General features: G+C 38.3%; 1 protein-coding gene across 1 annotated transcript in view; it reads left to right on the top strand.

Annotated features, from left to right (window-relative positions):
• CPE (carboxypeptidase E) overlaps positions 1-20,086 on the top strand; it is a 149,614-nt gene extending 129,528 nt beyond the window's left edge. Inside the window, exons 7-9 of the mRNA XM_065904668.1 lie at positions 5,102-5,201; positions 16,976-17,094; positions 18,899-20,086. Of these exons, the coding sequence (XP_065760740.1) occupies positions 5,102-5,201; positions 16,976-17,094; positions 18,899-18,997 (318 nt within the window). The 3' untranslated portion in view covers positions 18,998-20,086. The remainder of the gene's footprint in view (positions 1-5,101; positions 5,202-16,975; positions 17,095-18,898) is intronic.
• The last annotated feature ends 560 nt before the right edge of the window (positions 20,087-20,646 follow it).

Here is a 20,646-nt window from a genome sequence, read left to right as displayed (position 1 = left end):
GTGTGGATCACAATAAACTGTGGAAAATTCTGAAGGAGATGGGAATACCAGACCACCTGACCTGCCTCTTGAGAAACCTGTATGCAGGTCAGGAAGCAACAGTTAGAACTGGGCATGGAACAACAGACTGGTTCCAAATTGGAAACGGAGTACGTCAAGGCTGTATATTGTCACCCTGCTTATTTAACTTCTATGCAGAGTACATCATGAGAAATGCTGGGCTGGAAGAAACATAAGCTGAAATCAAGGTTGCTGGGAGAAATATCAATAACCTCAGATATGCAGATGACACCACCCTTATGGCCAAAAGTGAAGAGGAAATAAAAAACCACTTGATGAAAGTGAAAGAGAAGAGTGAAAACGTTGGCTTAAAGCTTAACATTGAGAAAACTAAGATCATGGCATCTGTTCCCATCACCTCATGGGAAATAGATGGGGAGACAGTGGAAACAGTGTCAGACTTTATTTTGGGGGGGCTCCAAAATCACTGCAGATGGTGACTGCAGGCATGAAATTAAAAGACACTTACTCCATGGAAGGAAAGTTATGACCAACCTAGATAGCATATTAGAAAGCAGAGACATCACTTTGCCAATAAAGGTCCATCTAGTCAAGGCTATGGTTTTTCCAGTGGTCATGTATGGATGTCAGAGTTGGACTGTGAAGAAAGCTGAGCGCTGAAAAATTGATGCTTTTGAACTGTGGTGTTGGAGAAGACTCTTGAGAGTTCCTTGGGCTGCAAGGAGATCCAACCAGTCCATCCTGAAGGAGATCAGTCCTGGGTGTTCATTGGAAGGACTGGTGCTGAAGCTGAAACTCCAGTACCTTGGCTACCTCATGTGAAGAGTTGACCCATTGGAAAAGACCCTGATGCTGGGAGGGATTGGGGGCAGGAGGAGAAGGGGATGACAGAGTATGAGATGGCTGATGGCATCACCGACTCGATGGGCATAACTTTGGTAAACTCCGGGAGTTTGTAATGGACAGGGAAGCCTGGCGTGCTGCGATTCATCGGGTCGCCAAGAATCAGGCATGACTGAGCGACTGAACTGACTGAACTGGCTGTGTACTCTTGCCACATCTTCTTAATATCTTCTAGTTTTCTTTAGGTCCATACCATTTCTGTCCTTTATTGAGCCCATCTTTGCCTGAAATATTCCCTTGGTATCTCTAATTTTCTTGAAGAAATCTCCAGTGTTTCCCATTCTATTTTTTCCCTCTATTTCTTTGTCCTGATCACTGAGGAAGGCTTTCTTATCTCTCCTTGCTGTTCTTTGGAACTCTGCATTCAAATGGGTGTATCTTTCCTTTTCCCCTTTGCTTTTCACTTCTCCTTGTTTCACAGCTATTTTTGAGGCCTCCACAGACAGCCATTTTGCTTTTTTGCATTTCTTTTTCTTGGGGATGGTCTTGATCCTTGTCTCCTGTACAATGTCATGAATCTCCATCCATATTTCATCAGGCACTCTGTCTATCAGATCTAGTCCCTCAAGTCTATTTCTCACTTCTACTGTATTATTGTAAGGGATTTGATTTAGGTCATACCTGAATGATCTAGTGGTTTCCCTACTTTCTCCTATTGAAGTCTGAATATGGCCTAAGGAGTTCATGGTCTGAGCCACAGTCAGCTCCTGGTCTTGTTTTTGGTGACTGTATAGATCTTCTCCTTCTTTTGCTGCAAAGAATATAATCAATCTGATTTTGGTGTTGGCCATCTGGTGATGTCCATGTGTAGAGTCTTTTTTTTGAAGAGGGTGTTTGCTATGACCAGTGCATTTCTTGGCAAAATTCGATTGGTGATTAGGAGATCTAATTCAATAATTGGTTGAGAAGAAATCTCTTGCAGAGCCTTAAGAGGATGTTTTTAGGACCTGGTGTTGTAAAGTTAATCAGCATAAATAGTTGCTAAGAACAGCTCCTATGGAATAGCCATGGAACTGTCTAGTTCTCAAAATTTCCAAAGAATTTTTCACAGAATGGTTCATGATCACTTGCCTCCTACTCATCTAGATTATTGTTAAAAATGAGTTTTCAGTCTCAACACTGAATCACACTCCTTGAAGGGAAGAACCCCAGAGTCTCCATTTCAGCAGTCCCTCTGGGGGACACTTAAGTATTTGAAGATTTAAGGGTTATTGACATTAAACAATTCTAGAAACAATGAAGAATTTGATTTTTTAATTTTTTTTTTTTTTTGGTCTTACTTGATTGAAATGTCTGGAATCTGGGGAGGGAGAATTATAGGAAGAACGTGTGTAGTAAAATAACTTCCCCAGATAATGGGTGAAATTTATTAATAAACTTCTGGGATTTCTTTTGCGAACACCATAAAGTGACTGTGTTTTCCAGTCTGCATTCCTGTGGAGTCCTGTTATCCCACAACATTTCCATTGAGATTTATTCCTATAGTGGAAAATTTCAAACAGAAGAATAATGCTCCATAATTGGCATATGAGACATTTATTTATTTAACCATCAAGTTGGTTTATTTCTCACCCTTGGTTCTTGTCTCATAGTAACAAAGATTTAGAATGACGGACTGAAGGGCTTGAAACAACAGACAAGTTACAGCTCAGTTATAGCTCAAGCAGGCAGAACTTTTATTAAAGAAACGTGGAAGTAGGCCAACCCCAAAGGAGTCATAACAGTTCCTCTTGGCTTCTCCTTTTATACTTCCTGTCTCTTCCTCTTGGTTCTGTCCTGTGCAAAATAGGGCCCCTACTCACCACCTATCAGGAAAGGGCACACACTCAGGGCCAGTTGGCAGTTGCAAGATACACAGCAACAGTCTCTGTTGTGCATGTCTTTCCCATAATTCAGTTTGTACAGTCAGATATATGTATATATGAACACATACATATTTATGACTATGTAAGAATCCATAAATCCATACATATTATGAGTATTTATGAGCCCTTAATGGGCCCCTAGCTGCCTAAGGTTACTTGAAAAGCCCCTGTGGTTAGTTTGTATTCACCACATGCCTAGGGTGCATGTGCAGGAGTTGGAAAAGTCTCTGTGGTTATTTTTATAGCACATCTGGGAGCTCTCCTGGGTGTGTCTAGGATTGGGTTTAGAGATCAGCTTGCATCTGTTTTGGCTAGGCCACCGCTTGTTGCTCATGCCTAATTTCCTACCTAACATAACTATTTGTTAATCACATACTGCAATTTAAGTCTTGGATTGCAGAGGCAGAAAAAAGTACAGTTATGAATATTAATGGATATATTTATACCCAATGTAGGTGAATTATATGCTTTTGAAGTGATTGATTTATTTTTTCAATGGTGAGGAAATTTCAAACTTATATATCAGGATTATAGTGTCCCAAGATGAATAAATTGATCTCCACAATTTTTCTAATACTTTTACCATGTGAATTTCATTCAGAAAGCTAACTTCTCTTGTTTCCAGTAGCTAAATTTCAGTCTTATTCAATTTTGGTGGCTAGTCCACAGGTGAGTCTTGGGGAAAAGGTTAAAAATGCCTTTTGTTCTAAAAACGTGTTTACTCTCTTCTTACTTTCCTGGTTGCCATTAAAATTATTATTATTGCTGCAAACATATCACTTTTTATAAAAATGTTTATTTATTTGGCTACATTGGATCTTAGTTTCAGCACATAGGATCTTCAATCTTCAGCATGCAGGATTTTTTAGTTGTGGCATGTGGGATCCAGTTCTCTGACCAGGGATCAAGCCCAGCCCCCTGCATTGACAGCACACAGTCTTAGCCACTGAACCACCGGGAAAGTCCCTGTATCACTTTTTTACCATGAGTAAATTGCCTTTAGAGAAAAGAATTATGTGTTAAAGAGTTTTGCTTTTTCTTTTTTTAATAGCAAATTAAAAAAATTTTTTACTAATATACAAAGGATATCTCTTTGATAAAACATTGTACCACTGTCATATTTACTCTCTAGTGACAAAGGGACACATGAGATTTATCCTACTTTCTGTAGGAAAATATGTGAATATCATCAGTAGCAAAATAAAATTCATTTTCTGGAGTCATATGAGTGAGGAGCAACTGGAGCTGGGTGGATGGTGTTTTGCTAAATTATCAAGATTGATAGATTATCATTTGGTATTTCAGAAACAGTACTTTCTCAGACCCTCCTTTACTTCAAATACATGTTGACATAGTTGAATTATCATTTAGAAATAAAGTTGTCTTTGTAGTTTTCATTGTAGTAGTTAGTTGATGACAGCAACTTAATTCAATAGCTTTTTCTCAATATAAAATTTTCTTTTTTATTAATAAACCCAGTTTTCAGTTAGTAAGTTCACTGACTTTTCATGCACTGATTTTCAACCAAAATAATATTATTAGTGGGTTTAATGCAAAAATATTCACAGTATGTATATCCTTTTATCTAAAAAGAGCAAGTATTGAAGGGCTATAATGTGATATCTTGTTAACTGACAGCTGGCATATAAAGTATACATAATTAACCAAATTTAAAATAGAAAGCCGGAGAAGGCAATGGCACCCAACTCCAGTACTCTTGCCTGGAAAATCCCATGAATGGAGGAGCCTGGTGGGCTGCAGTCCATGGGTCGCTAAGAATCAGACACGACTGAGCGACTTCACTTTCACTTTTCACTTTCATACATTGGAGAAGGAAATGGCAACCCACTCCAGTGTTCTTGCTTGGAGAATCCCAGGGACGGGGGGGGGGTGGTGGGCTGCCATCTATGGGGTCACACAGAGTTGGTCACGAATGAAGCAACTTAGCAGCAGCAGCAGCAGCAATATAGAAAGAGTTGACATACGTTCAGACCAGAGCTGTTTTACACATTGACAGGTTTTTGTTTGTTTGTTTGTTTGTTTGTTTGTTTTGGTGATTTGGAAGGTATTTCAAAGTCTTATTTGACTCAGAATAAGAAATCAATTTTCCAGAGGTTACTTCTCATTTGTCTACTTGAGAAAAAGCAGAGTAAAGAATGTACACAAAATTTAGTGACTTTTTGAGCTTGTTTTGATTCCTAAAAAATAGGAATCTGCAGTATTTTGCTAGAAAATAAGAAGATATTTGATATTAAGCATGTTTTTAGGTTGTTTCTAATACAAATATTTTTGGTTATTCTTGACCATCACAGATACACCGAGGAGCTAAAGGATTTGTCCGAGATCTTCAGGGTAACCCAATTGCCAATGCCACCATCTCTGTGGAAGGAATAGACCATGATGTCACATCTGGTGGGTATTCTTTACTGTGATCAGAGGCTCTAGTATTGCATACGAGGCCATGGCTACTTCTTAGCATCGTTATATTCTTATACTGTTCTTTGCAAAGCAATTAAATGCCTCATGTCACGTCTCTTTACACTGTCTCTCTCCACCTTTGATCTGGCTCAATTTTTATCTGGGGAACAGGTCAGGCAGTTACTTAGGATGGCTGCTCTATTTAGAAACTGGAGTGCAGCAGGTGGCACAGTTTCTTTAGCTGTCTCACCCCAGAGCTGTGAGGTCGGGCCATCTGTGAGGCTCTTTGCTATTATCAAGGCAAAGGAAGATGAACCAGTTGGAATTAAAATGCTGTATCTTAATGATCTCTCCTAAGAAGAGGTTTTAAAGTGCTGTTAATTGGTGGACCTCAGGAGGGAGCAGAAGAGTAGGAAGGAGGGTAACTGCCTGTGTTTTGTTGTCTAGGATTTCCCATCCATTTCTTCATTTGATCTGTGTCATAAAGCCAGATGTATCCAAGGTTGAAAAGGACCTTACAGGGTTGAAGTTGATGTTTGTTATTTCTAGGTTTAAAGCCCTCTTTCCATTTTCCTAGTTTGGGGGAAATGGTGTGTTTTTCTGGCAAGCTTGTCTATTTCAGTTAATAAACAACTTTCCAACTCATTTTAGTGTAATTCTCATTTGTTGGTATCTTATCAAAAACAACAATATCTTTTTAGCTATTAACTCTACAAGTTTCAAGATCTTTGCATTAGTTAACCTTTAAATTAGTTCCCAAACATCCTATGCCATTAACTCTTATTTAACCTCCACATTTATAATTTGTATTTTTTAATCTTGATTGTTTTTCTAAAATTCCATTTATTTATTCAAACAATAATGCTTATCAACACCTGATGAAGTACCAGCCCACCTTCTGAACCAATATACCAGAATCTGTACCAAGTTATTGCTCCCTTCACCCCCGGGGAGGGACTTCTTGAAGGACCTAGGCCGTACACCCTATGGCCACAATCAACTGCTTTTCTTAACCTTGGTAACATGAAAACATTGTTTTCTCTGCATTCCAGATGTGAAAATTTTAGGAAAATCTCACATTGGCAGTATAAATAGGTAGAAAGGAATGAAATCTGAAGAGCAGGTTCTGGGACTGCAGCTTTTGAAAAAATTAATTTATTTTTTATTGAAGGATAATTGCTTTACAGAATTTTGCTGTTTTCTGTCAAACCTCAACATAAATCACCCATAGGTATACATATACCCCATCCCTTTTGAACCTCCCTCCCATCTCCCTCCCCATCCCATCCCTCTAGGTTGATACAGAATCCCTGTTTGAGTTTCCTGAGCCACACAGCAAATTCCCGTTGGCTATCTATTTTACGTATGGTAATGTAAGTTTCCATGTTACTCTCTCCACACATCTCACCCTCTCCTCCCCTCTCCCCATGTCTGTAAGTCTGTTCTCTATGTCTGTGTCTCTATTGTTGCCCTGTAAATAAATTCTTCAGTACCATTTTTTCTAGATTCCATATATATGCGTTAGAATACAGTATTTATCTTTCTCTTTCTGACTCACTTCACTCTGTATATGTTCTAGGTTCATCCACCTCATTAGAACTGACTCAAATGCATTCTTTTTTATGACTGAGTAATATTCCATTGTGTATATGTACCAGAACTTCTTTATCCATTCATCTGTTGATGGGCATCTAGGTTGCTTCCTTGTTCTAGCTTTTGTAAATAGTGCTGTAGTGAACAACGGGCTACATGTTTCTCTTTCAATTTTGGTTTCCTCAGGGTATATGCCTAGAAGTGGGATTGTTGGATCATATGGTGGTTTTATTCCTAGTTTGTTTTTTTTTTTTTTTTAAGGAATCTCCATACCATCTTCCATAATGGCTGTATCAATTTACATTCCCAGCAAAAGTGCAAGAGCGTTCCTTTTTCTCCACACCCTCTCCAGCATTTATTGTTTGTAGGCCTTTTTGATAAGGGCCATTCTGACTAGGGTGAGGTGATATCTCATTGTAGTTTTGATCTGCACTTCTCTAATAAAGAGCAATATTGAGCATCTTTTCATGTGTTTGTTATTCATCTGTATGTCTTCTTTGGAGAAATGTCTGTTTAGGTCTTTTTCCCACTTTTTGATTGGGCTGTTTGCTTTTCTGGCAATGAGTTGTATGAGCTACTTGTATATTTTGGAAATTAACCCTTTGTCAGTTTTTTTCATTTGCTATTGTTTTCTCCCATTCTGAGGGTTGTCTTTTCACCTTGCTTATAGTTTTCTTTGCTGTGCAAAAGCTTTTAAGTTTAATCAGGTCCCACTTTTTACTTTTGTTTTTATTTCCATTACTCTAGGAGGTGGGTCATAGAGGATCTTGCTTTGATATATGTCATCGAGTATCCTACCTATGTTTTCCTCTAAGAGTTTTATAGTTTCTGGTCTTACATTTAGGTCTTTAATCCATTTTGAGTTTATCTTTGTGTGTGGTGTTAGGAATTGTTCTAATTTCATTCTTTTGCATGTAGCTGTCCAGTTTTCCCAGCACCATTTATTGAAGAGGCTCTCTTTGCCCCATTGTATATTGCCTCTTTTGTCAAAAATAAGGTACCCATAGGTGCATTTTTTTTTTTCCTGGGCTCTCTATTTTGTTCCATTGGTCTGTATTTCTGTTTTTGTGCCAGTACCATACTGTCTTGATGACTGTAGCTTTGTAGTATAATCTGAAGTCAGGAAGATTGATTCCTCCAGCTCCATTCTTCTTTCTCAATACTGCTTTGGCTAATCAGGGTCTTTTGTGTTTCCATATGAATTGTGAAATTTTTTGTTCCAGTTCTGTGAAAAATACCATTGGTAATTTGATAGGGATTGCATTAAATCTGTAGATTGCATTTGGTAGTATAGTCATTTTCACAATATTGATTCTTCTACCCAGGAACATGGTATATCTCTCCCTCTGTTTATGTCGTCTTTGATTTCTTTCATTAGTGTCTTATAATTTTCTGTGTACAATTCTTTTGTCTCCTTAGGTAAGTTGCTTCCTAGATATTTAATTCTTTTTTGTTGCAGTGGTGAATGGGATTGATTCTTAATTTCTCCTTCTGATTTTTCATTGTTGGTATATAGAAATGTAAGTAATTTCTGTGTATGGATTTTGTATCCTGCAACTTTGCTAAATTCACTGATTAGCTCTAGTAATTTTCTGATACTATCTTCAGGGTTTTCTATGTACAGTATCATGTCATCTGCAAACAGTGAGAGTTTTACTTCTTCTTTTCCAATCTGCATTCCTTTTATTTCTTTTTCTTCTCTGATTGCTATAGCTAAGACTTCCAGAACTATGTTTAATAATAGTGGTGAAAGTGGGCACCCTTGTCTTGTTTCTGATCTTAGAGGCAATGCTTTTGGTTTTTCACCGTGGAGAATAATGTATATGGCCTTTACTATATTGAGGTAGGTTCCTTCTATGCCCATTTTTTGAAGAGTTTTAATCATAAGTGGGTGCTGAATTTTGTCAAAGGTTTTTTCTGCATCTATTGAGATTATCATATGGTTTTTATCTTTCATTTTGTTAATGTGGTGTATCACATTGATGGATGTCCATATATTGAAGAATCCTTGCATCCCTGGAATAAACTCAACTTGATCATGATATATGCGCGTTTTGATGTATTGCTGAATTCTGCTTGCTAAAATTTTGTTGAGGATTTTTGCATATATGTTCATCAGTGATATTGGCCTGTAGTTTTCTTCTTCTTTTTTGTATTGTCTCTGTCTGGTTTTGGTATCAGGGTGATGGTGGCCTTATAAAATGAGCTTGGAAGTGTTCCCTCCTCTGAAATTTTTTAAAAGGATAGGCATTAGTTCTCTGTGTGATAAAATTCTCCTGTGAAGCCATCTGGTCCTGGGCTTTTGGTTTTTTGGGGGGGATGTTTGATCACAGTTTCAGTTTCAGTGCTTGTAATGGGTTGTTCATAATTTCTAGGTTATCTATTTTATTGCCATATAATTGTTCATAATAGTCTCTTTTAATTCTTTGTATATCTGCATTGTCTATTGTAACCTCTCCTTTTTCATTTCTAATTTTGTTTATTTGATTCTTCTCTGTTTTTTTCTTTATGAATCTGGCTAAGGGTTTGTAAATTTTGTTTATCTTCTCAAAGAACCAACTTTTAGTTTTATTAATCTTTACTATTGTTTTTTTCATTTGTTTTTCATTTATTTCTGCTCGAATCTTTATGGTTTCTTTCCTTCTACTATTTTTTTTTTTTTATTCTTCTTTTTCCAGTTGCTTTAGGTGTAAAGTTAGGTTGTCTATTTGATGTTTTTCTTGTTTCTTGAGGTAGGATTGTATTTCTATAAACTTCCCTCTTAGAACTGATTTTGCTGCATCCCATAGGTTTTGAGTTGTTGTGTTTTCACTGTCATTTGTTTCTAGAAATTTTTTTGATTTCCCCTTTGATTTCTTCAGTAACCTGTTGGTTGTTTAGAAACATGTTGTTTAATCTCCATGTGTTTGCATTTCTTACAGTTTTTCTTTCTTTCTTTCTTTCTTATTTTGTAATTGATATCTAGTCTCATAGCATGTCGTGGTCAGAGAAGATGCTTGATACGATTTCAATTTTCTTAAGTTTACTGAAGTTTGATTTGTGACCCATGATGTGGTCTATCCTGGAGAAGGTTCCATGTGCACTTTAGAAGGTATATTCTTCTTCATTTGGATGGAATATCCTGAAGACATCAATAAGATCCATCTCATCTAATGTATCATTTAAGACTTGTGTTTCCTTATTAATTTTCTGTTTTGATGATATGTCCATTGTTGTCAGTGTGGTGTTAAAGTCTCCTACTATTGTTGTGTTACTGTCAATTTCTCCTTTTATGTCTGTTAGTGTTTGTCTAATATACTGAGGGGCTCCTTTGTTGGGTGCATAGATATTTACAATTGTTATATCTTCCTCTTGAATTGATCCCTTGATCATTATCTAGTGTCCTTCCTTATCTCTTGTAATCTTTATTTTAAGGTCTATTTTGTCTGATATGAGGATTGCTACTCCAGCTTTCTTTTGCTTCCCATTTTCATGGAATATATTTTTCTGTCCTCTCACTTTCAGTCTGTATGTGTCTTGAGGTCTGAAGTGGATTTCTTGTAGACAGCATATATATGGATTTATTTATTTATTTGTTTATTTTTTGGTATCCATTCAGCCACTCTGTGTCTTTTGGTTGGAACATTTAATCCATTTACATTTAAAGTAATTATTGATATATATGTTCCCATTGCCATTTTCTAATTATTTGGGGTTGATTTTGTAGATCTTTTTTCTTCTGTTGTTTTTTTCGACTGTGTAAGTCCATTTAACATTTGTTGTAAAGCTGGACGGTGGTACTGAATTCTCTTAACTTTTGCTTGTCTGAAAAGTTTTTTATTTCTCCATCAATTTTGAATGACATCCTTGCTGGAACAGTAATCTTGGTTGTAGATTTTTCCCTTTCAGTACTTTAAATATATCCTGCCATTCCCTTCTGGCCTTTGGAGTTTCTGCTGAAAGATCAGCTGTTAAGGGTATGGGGTTTCCCTTGTATGTTACTTGTTGCTTCTCCCTTGCTGCTTTTAATTGTAGGGAATATGCTTCCCTGGTGGCTCAGATTGTAAAATGTCTGCCTGCAATGGGGGAGACCTGGGTTTCATCACTGGGCTGGGAAGATCCCCTGGAGAAGGAAATGGCAACCCACTCCAGTATTCTTGCCTGGAAAATTCCATGGACAGAGGAGTCTTGTAGGCTACAGTCCATGGGGTCACAAAGAATCAGACACGACTGAGCAACTTCACTTCACTTTGCTATGCACCAACCTGTATTATAATTAACAGGGCCTCTTTGCAAAATAAGAATAACTTTTCTCATCTCCCCCAGGCGAAGGGCTGGGAGCAGTAAAAGATACATCATGGAAAGACATCTTGAAAACAAGATGTTGAAGTACTGATGTGACTGATGGAAAACCATTAAGTGACCGTTCCCATAACCAGAGCCTTGAGGGAGTTGCTGAGAAAGGGTCACTAGTCAAAGGGCTAAACAAAGTCATGAAAGGCCTGAAGGTTTGACATTGAGGACTGTGCATTTTATATCTTTATCCCTGATCTGAGATTGTAAAGAATAGATATCTCAAGAGCACGAGTAAGGAAGTAGAAATTAACAATAAAAGGCATGCAAGGATTAGTATCTGGACTTTTGCCTGCGATTGGCATCAGTCCCCTGATCCCCACTTTATTTCTGAGTCTTCTTTTTCCTTATTCTTCTGTGGCACCACTCCCTCAGGTTGGTTTGTTGTTGGGCTGGTCCCAACATTAATATTTTTTCTTTGTGTTTAGTTTTTGTTAGTTTGATTAGTATGTGTCTTGGCCTGTTTCTCCTTGGGTTTATCCTGTATGGGGCTCTTTGTGCCTCTTGGACTTGGTTGACTGTTTCCTTTTCCATGTTGGGGATAATTTTCAACTCTAATCTCTTCAAAAATTTTCTCATACCCTTTCTTTTCTCTTCTTCTGGGACCCCTATAATTCGAATGTTGGTGAATTTGATATGGTTCCAGAGGTCTCTGAGACCGTCCTCAGCTCTTTTAATTCTTTTTGCTTTATTCTGCTTCTCAGAAGTTATTTCCACCATTGTATCTTCCAGCCCACTGATTCATTCTCCTGATTCAAATATCCTGCTATTGGTTCCTTCTAGAGTGTTTTTAGTTTCAGTAATCGTGTTGTTTGTCTCTGTGTTTATTCTTTAATTTCTTCTAGGTCTTTGTTAATTGATTCTTGAATTTTCTCCATTTTATTTTCAAAGTTTTGATTATCTTTACTATCATTATTCTGAATTCTTTTCCAGGTAATTTTCCTATTTCCTCTTTATTTATTTGGACTTCTGTGTTTCTAGTTTGTTCCTTCATTTGTGCAGCATTTCTCTGCCTTTTCTTTTCTTTTTTTTTAAGTTATTGTGTTTAAGGTTTCCTTTTCCCAGGCTTGAAGGAAAGTTGAATTCTTTCCTTGAAGAAGGTTGACTTCTTTCTTCCTTTTGGTTTCTGCCCTCCTAAGATTCACCCGGTATTTGTGTGAGCTTCGTATAGGGTGAGATTTGTGCTGAGTTTTTGGTTGCTTGTTTTTCCTCTGATGGGCAAGGCTGAGTGAGGTGGTAATCTGATGTCTGCTGATGATTGGGTTTGTGTTTTTGTTTTGTTTCTTGTTTAGATGAAGCATTCTGCACAGGGTGCTACTGGTGACTGGGTGATGCTGGGTCTTTTATTTCAGTGGTTTCCTTTGTATGAGTTCTCACTATCTGATACTCCTTAGGGTTAGTTCTCTGGTAGTCTAGGGTCTTGGAGTCAGTGCTCTCACTCCAAAGGCTCAGGGCTTGATCTCTGGTCAGGAATGAAGACCACAAGTGATTTGTTATGGCATTAAGTGAGATTAAAACAAATATCCAAATGAGAAACCAAAGATGAACCCCATATAAATGCAGTTACAAAATCAGGCAAATAATAGTTAAAATAATGGAATATACACATATACATATACACCCATGAGCAAAGTGAAAACAATCCAACAAAAATAAAGTACAGTACATTGATCCAGCGAACAAAGGAAATAAAAAATTATATTTACCAGTTAAGAATAAAACTAACTTAAGAACAAACTGGAAAACAAAGCTTAAGCAAGGTGCCAATTGGGGAATAAAGCAGTGAAAACAAAACTAACAAATATGTTGAGAGGAAAGGAAAGAAAGAAAGAATAGATATGCAAAGTTAAATAGGGGTAGGTGAAGAAGATTTATATACATTAAAGATTAACTGCAAGGGGAAGAGAACAGTAGGAAATGCAAAGGAATAAATGTAGAAAAAATATAATAGGTTTAAAAAATTAAAAATTAAAATTATTAAAAATAGAAAAGAGGAAAAAAAGGAAGAAGAAAGAAAAAGCGGGGTGGGGGGAGGAAAACTCCACAGAACTGCAAAAGCCCAGTGTAGAGGCAAAGGTTTATAACAACAATAGAAAATGTGACTGGATATGCACATATGCATATACACCCATAAGCAAAATCAAAACAGTCCTACAAAGATAAAGTACAATACATTGACCCAGTGAACAAAGGAAACCAAAAATTATACCTACCAGAACAAAACTAATTAAAGCACAAACTGGAAAACAAAACTAAAGAAAGCTGCCAATTGGGGGATAAAGCAATGAAGATAAAACTAACAAATATGTTGAGAGGAATGGAGAGAAAGAAAAGAAAGAAAGAATAGATATGCAAAGTTAAATAGAAGTAGATAAAGAAGATTTATATACGTTAAAGATTAACTGCAAGGGGAAAAGAACAGTAGGAAAAGCAAGCAAAGGAATAAATGTGGAAAAAATAATAACAGGTTTAAAAAATCAAAATTAAAAAAAAAAACCAAAAAAAAAAAAAAAAAAACCCAGAAAACAAAAAGAGGAAAACTCCACAGAACTGTAAAAGCCAGTGTAAAGGCAGAAGTTTATGACAACAATACAAAATGTGACTGAGGGAAAAAAAGAAAAAAAACTCAAAAGCTTAATTGGGTTTCTTAATGCAAATAAAATCAACAACTACAACAGAGGGGGAAAAAAGAAAAAGCAAAAAGAAGAATAATAAATGTTTTTCTTGCGTCAGTGCTGTAAGGGTCCTTTCCCTCGCTGGGAGTCGCAGTCCACCTCACCTCCCCAGGATGCCCTCCAGCACTGTGCTGATCTCTGAGCCTGCTGCGGGGGCAGCTCAGATTCTAGTCTGGTCCTACTCCTGTGTGTTCTTGCCTCCAATGTCCACAGCTATCAGAACTAGTGCATGTTCTTTTGTGGACGCTCTCAATGGCCTTTCATACATTCCGTAGACACAAAATCTACTTAGCTGGTTGTGTGGATTCAATCTGCAGCTTGTACATCTGGTGGGAAGGTTTTGAATCTTCTTTCTTAGCCTCACTCCCCTGGGTTTCAGTTGCAGTTTTATTCCCACCTCTGCATGTGGGTCGTCCAGTGGGGTTTGCTCCTGAGATTGCCTTGGAGGACTTGGGTCTGCCCCAGTGAGGGCCAGGTGTGGAGGTGGTGTGGCTGCTTGGGTCTCAGGGGTTCTGGCAGCACCAGGTACTCAGGAGGGTTGGCGGCTAGGGCAGCAGGAAACAGTGCTCTAGAATGGATGGCAAGTAGTCTTAGCCAATACACTCCAGTATTCTTGTTTGGAGAACCCTCTCTCTGACAGAGAAGCCTGGCAGGCCACAGTCTACAGGGTAGCAAAGAGTCAGACACGACCAAAGCGACCCCGCGTGCATAAATGCAAGACTGTCTTTTTTGACTGTGGCATCTCTGCCCCAGTGAGAGTTGAGCGTGAACATGGAGCAGCTGCTTGGGTTTTGGGGATGCTGGCGGCGCCAAATGTGCAGGGACACAGGAGTTACAGCCCTACCAGAGTCTTTTTTGAGCTTCTTGTAGCTGGTGCTCAGAAGGCCTCTGTGGCCCGTCTTTCTTCACAGCTCCACCCATTCAGGCACTTAAAGGGCTCCTTTGCCTGGGGTCCTTCTCTGTTGTTCGCTGTGTCAGGCACATAGGGGCCCCCTGGCTGGGGTCGTACTCTGTAGATTGGCACATGGGACACTTAAAGGGGCACCTGGGTGGGCTCCTGCTCTGTAGTTTGGTGCATCAGTCACTGAAAGGAGCACCCTGGGTGGGGTCCTGCTCTGTAGTTCGGTGCAATCGGGCGTTTGATGGGCCAGCCTCTCTGTTGTTCAGATGCTGATGCTGGCGTGTGGGGAGAGAGAGGCTATGATGATGGCTCCACCCCGTACGCGTGACTCAGCTGTATTGCCTTGCTTCCATGGTTGACTGGCTTTCTTCTACCAGCATTTCCCACCACTGTCTCCTCCTTCACATCCCCTCAATCCGTCTCTCTGCAGTCAACAGCAGCCCTCACCCTGAGATTGCTCCACAATCCCTAAACTCCAGCTCCCAGCAGCTGCCCCTTCCAGGAGACCAGCATTCCTGCCCGGGGTATGTATGGCTGTGGCAAGGACTGTCTGATTCTCATTCCATTTAGGCTGCCACAGGTCAGCTGTTTCACTCTCAGCCTTAAATGTTTCTCCTCTGACTCAGACCTGATGTGGGGTCTGACCCCTGCTTCAGTTCCCCCACCCACCAGAGGCAGGTCCAGTCCTACTAACACTCCTGTTTCCCCCCTAGTTCCTTCATCCTACTGAGTTTTGTGTGGTTCTGTATATTCTTTTCCACTGATGAGGTCCTCCTGTCTGCTCTCAGCTGGTGTTCTGCTTGCACTTCTGTGTCTGAAGGTGTGTTCTTGATGTATCCATGGAGAGAGATGTACTCCACGCCCACCTACCCCTCCTCCACCTTGTTCTCCCTTGACACTGCAGCTTTTCAAGGGCAGCGTAGGGTAGTCAGGAGAAACAAGCAATGGGGCAGTGGGGTCAAAGGTGGGGAGAAAGCCTTGTCTGGGAAGCCTGAAAGTGTTTCAGGAGAGATGAAATGTGAAGTGTCAGGAAAGATGCACCTTTGAATGAGGCACTGTGGAGGCTTGATGAGCCTATTTCAGTAGACTGTGGAGGAGGAGAAAAGGGCCTGAAATGGGGAGTACTGACAAGTCTTTCTAGAACTTTTGCTGTAAAGTGAAAAAGAGAAATGAGACACTAGCTTAAAGATGTAGAGTCCAGAGAGGAAAAGAGATGGTGATGGGAGTTTATTTTCTTCAAATGGTTTCCATATTCACAGTGAAATATTAGTACGATGTGAAGATCAACTAAGAGTGAGGATGAAGAGAATGCTGTACAGGTGTTAGGAAAAGGGAGAATTCCACTTGGACCTTGCTATTCAGATTGTGGCCCCTACCAAGATTGAATTCAGCATCACCTGGAACTAGCTAGAAATGCAGAATCTCAGGCCTCACCCCAGATCTAGGGAGTTAGAATTTGTTCCTTACTATTTCCCAGGTGATTGATGTGCACTAATCTAGGAAACAGGAAAGTGAAAGGACTTGAGAGGAAGACAGCGCAGGACAGGGCCTTGTGTTTGTAGAAAGGGGACAGCTCATCATCGGTGTGTGTTTTCCCCAGCCCCTTGCAGCCACAGAGGCAGGCAGAGAGTAGAGGGGTGGCTGTTTCCCAGTGCTGGTGGCTTTCCAGGCATATAAACAGGTGGGGAAGAGTACATCAGCTGAAGGAGACATGTGAGTGAATGACTGGGGAGTCTGGGAACCTAAGCTGCTCAAAGAGAGGATGTCGGTGCAGGAACACAACTCTGCTTAGAAATCCTCTGGAAAGCTGGTTGAAAATGCAATCCTAGAAAGCACGCCAGACCAGCTATTCTGAGTCTTTAGAAATCTAAATTCTAACACATCCCTCAGGATTTCCAAAGAGGTGCCATTGGGTCACACTTTGTGAGATACTTACCCAGACTCTCAGATTTTCAGATCTTCATAGCCAGATGGCAGCAAGAATCAAATCATGGTTCCAGCAGCTTGGGGACTTGAGAATATCCATTAATCTGTGTTATTTCTGACGTGAATATGACGGTTCATTATATTAGAAGATTCATTAGATAACATTAATATCTGTAAAACTGCTATAAGAAATGATGCTTTCTAGAGAATGTCGTACTCTTTTCAATGGAATTTCATGAAATTCTATAAATATCTAAAGACAGGGAATAAAAATTGAACTTAGGTGGCATAACTATGCATTTCTCATCTGTGCCTGTGACTTGATTTTCTGTTCCCCACAGCAAAGGATGGTGATTACTGGAGATTGCTCGTTCCTGGAAACTATAAGCTCACAGCCTCAGCGCCAGGCTACCTGGCGATAGCAAAGAAAGTAGCAGTTCCGTATAGCCCTGCTGTCAGGGTAAGTGATCGTGATACTAGCTAAAATCTATTAAGCACTTACCATGGGTCAGGCATATTTAAATCATTATATTTAGCTTTCATAATAACTCTATGACGTAGAATTATTTTTACCCTGTTGTCCATCTGTTAAGAGATGAGAAAACTGAGGCCTCGAAAAGTTAAGTGACTTGACCAGAGGCTCAGTGTTTAATAACACTCAGTGTGAAACTCTGTTACCATTTCTCATTTTCTGAGGATATCCACGAAAAAATTAAATAAAACTTTAAAAAATTAAGCTTTTATTTGCTGATCTTGATTTACATATAAATAATGTTCTGTTTATCTTTTTATCCCTAACAGCTAGTATCATACCTTACTCAATAAGTATTTTGAAAAATAAATTAGGCCTGCAACATAATTTTAGGCGCTAAACATCTATTAAGCACATACTGTGAGCAAAGTCAGGTCTCTATGATAAGAACTATAAAAAATGATACCTATTTAAGTAGATGCCGTTTATTGGTATTTTACTAGTAAGGGTGATGATGATGAGACCACAATTTTCATAGAGCATGATTTTACTATTATCCTTGTAATATATTACTATGGAATGGCCTACAGGATTTCCAATTGAAAGCCTTACTTGAAAAGAATTTATTGTATTTTTGGTTATATACCCAAAGTTTGGAGTATAAATGCTTGGTTTTGTAAGCTAAATATTTTGGGTTTTTAAGTGGTCCTTTGGTTTTGATTGTATGTGTTTATTAGGCTGGATATGTATTAAAATCAGGAGATAAATTTGAAAAAATAAATCCTGGAAAAATGTGCCTTCAGAGTCAGGTTATAAAAGATTTCAACTATTTTGACCCTTGGCCTTTCTGCTTTGTGTTAATTCAAGGAGGTATTGAGTAGTCACACTGTTAAATAACCATAGGCTTGAATGGCCAAATAAAAGAGCTCTTAGCTCCATGTGGAATGGAGCAGGGCTATTTCATGGGTCAAAAAGAGGCTGCATATTTTAAATAGTCCTTTGTGGAGAAATGTATGAATTCTCCATAGACCTAATGAGGATGTCCAGTCTATAGGAGAGTTGAGCTCCTGGGTTACTGATCTTCATGGTGGTTTGGAGGTGTGTGTATTTCCATCAGTTCTTTCACAGATTCAAGATTCTGGAAAACAGAACCCTGTAAAAGCTATGTGTGGGTTTTTTTTTTTTTTTTTTAATTTTTATTTTTAATTAGAAGATAATTACTTTACAATATTGTGATGGTTTCTGCCATATATCAGTATTAATCAGCCATAGACAGAGTGAAGTAAGTTAAAAAGAGAAAGACAATATTAATGCACATATATGGAATCTAGAAAGACAAGACTGATGATCCTGCTAGCAGGGCAGCAAAGGAGATGCAGGCGTAAAGAACAGACATTTGGACACCGGGAGAGAGGAGACAGTGGGGTGATGTGAGAGAAGTTACATCTTTTTATGGGAGAAAAGACTGTCTTTAAATAATATGCCTATAAATAATCTGCTTTCCAATAATCCTGTGCATGCGCATGTGCTAAATTGCTTCAGTCATGTCCGATTCTTTGAGACCCTATTAGATTAAAGCACATTTCAAACATAATGACTTTTCCCCTAACTATTCTTTTTCCCTAAAAGTATCTTTTTGGTTATCACGAGAGATTTTTTAGGATTTACTTTAATTCAGATGGCTAGATTGAGATTATTCTAATAAACTCTAAACCTGCTCTTCATTTTTAATTTTAGTTTTTATAAGTACATAATCAATTTGATAATAATATATTATTATTTTCTCCTTTAGGTTGATTTTGAACTGGAGTCATTTTCTGAAAGGAAAGAAGAAGAGAAGGAAGAATTAATGGAATGGTGGAAGATGATGTCAGAAACTTTAAATTTTTAAGAAGGCTTCTAATTAATTGCTTTAAATCTATATAATGTATGTAGTATGATGTAATGTGGCCATTTCCTTTTAGGCTTTGTGCAGTTAATATTTAACATTGATTTATTTTTTGATCATTTAAATATTAATAAACATTACTTAAAATAGACTCTTAGGTTAAAATATAAGAACGTGGTCTATAGCATTCTTTTTCCTATATATGTGATACAGAGGACTGTAGAAGAGATTTAAGTGATTATGCCATTTTAGGCTTAGATACAATATTCCATGTATTATTTACAGTACAGAACTTTTTGAGTAATTCTAGTTTTTAAAAATTAGTGAGTCCACTTATGGTTGTCATAGGGGAAGAAGAGATAAGGAGTCTGGGATCAGCATGTACACACTGCTGTATTTAAAATGGATAACCAACAAGGTCCTACTGTATGGTACAGAGAACTCTGCTTAGTGTTATCTGGCAGCCTGGAGGGGAGGGATATTTGGGAGAGAATGGATACATGTATATACATGATTGAGTCCCTTTGCCATACACCCAAAACTATCACAACATTGGTAATTGGCTATACTCTAATATAAAGTAAAAAACTTAAAAAATCCTAAAAAAAAAAAAAGTAAGGAAAATGTATTTGAACAAGCATCTGTGCAATGGATAGAGGGGGAGAGTAAACAAGGGGTACTTTGACATGATAAAAACTAAAAGCAAAAAAAAAAAGGAAAAAATAGTGAGTCCTTTTAATTAATGTATTTGGTGACAGTGTCACATAATGAATGCCATTGGAAAGGTCAACAGCTACAGCTTGAGTTGTGAACACTATACTGCAAGACTTAAACAGTCCTGTATTAATCATCATTGTGTATTGTACTGTCTAGCTATAGGAGTATGATCTTGTTAACGCATTCTTGATGGGAATAAAATGTACATGTTTAGTGAGAAGTTTTATGAAAGAAGTGGAAATTGATTTCTTGCTGTATACATTGGCGCAATAGTGTTATATTATTCAGTGTGCTAACACTACAAAGTGTAGGGTTTCTCTTGGTTGTAGATTGTCCCAGAATTGCATTCTGAATGAATAAAGATTTTAAAAAATCCCTATGGTATGTATTTTAATTCTCTATTATTTTTGGTCTACAGTTTTGATCTTGTGATAAAAAACGTATTCCCTTGAGAGCATCCTCTCATTGATTCATCTTCTATAATTTTAAATTTATTAAGTGACTGCTGTATGCCAAGCACAGTGCAAGCACTGCACTGCATGCACTGTGTACATTATTTTGGTGGACAAAATGTGATTCCATTGATCAGGTGTGGACATAAACTTTAAATACATATACACAAAAATGAATATGTAATTAAGCATTGTGATGAGTAAAGTGATAGGAAGGACTAGTGTGTGGATCAAAAGAAATGTCAGAGCATTTAGACTGGACTTGCTTTAGACTAGATTCAGGGATGGCCTCTCATGCAAGTTAAGCCCATACTTAGACTATGAGTTCAGTTCGGTCAGTTCAGTTGCTCAGCCGTGTCCGACTCTTTGCAACCCCATGGACTGCAGCATGCCAGGCCTCCCTGTCCATCACCAACTCCCGGAGTTTACTCAAACTCATGTCCATTGAGTCGGTGATGCCATCCAACCATCTTATCCTCTGTC

This window comes from Muntiacus reevesi, chromosome 13, assembly GCF_963930625.1.
Source record: "Muntiacus reevesi chromosome 13, mMunRee1.1, whole genome shotgun sequence".
Lineage (NCBI taxonomy): Eukaryota > Metazoa > Chordata > Mammalia > Artiodactyla > Cervidae > Muntiacus > Muntiacus reevesi.
The sequence above is the reverse complement of the archived record's forward strand: the minus strand, read 5'-3'. Positions and strand labels throughout refer to the sequence as shown.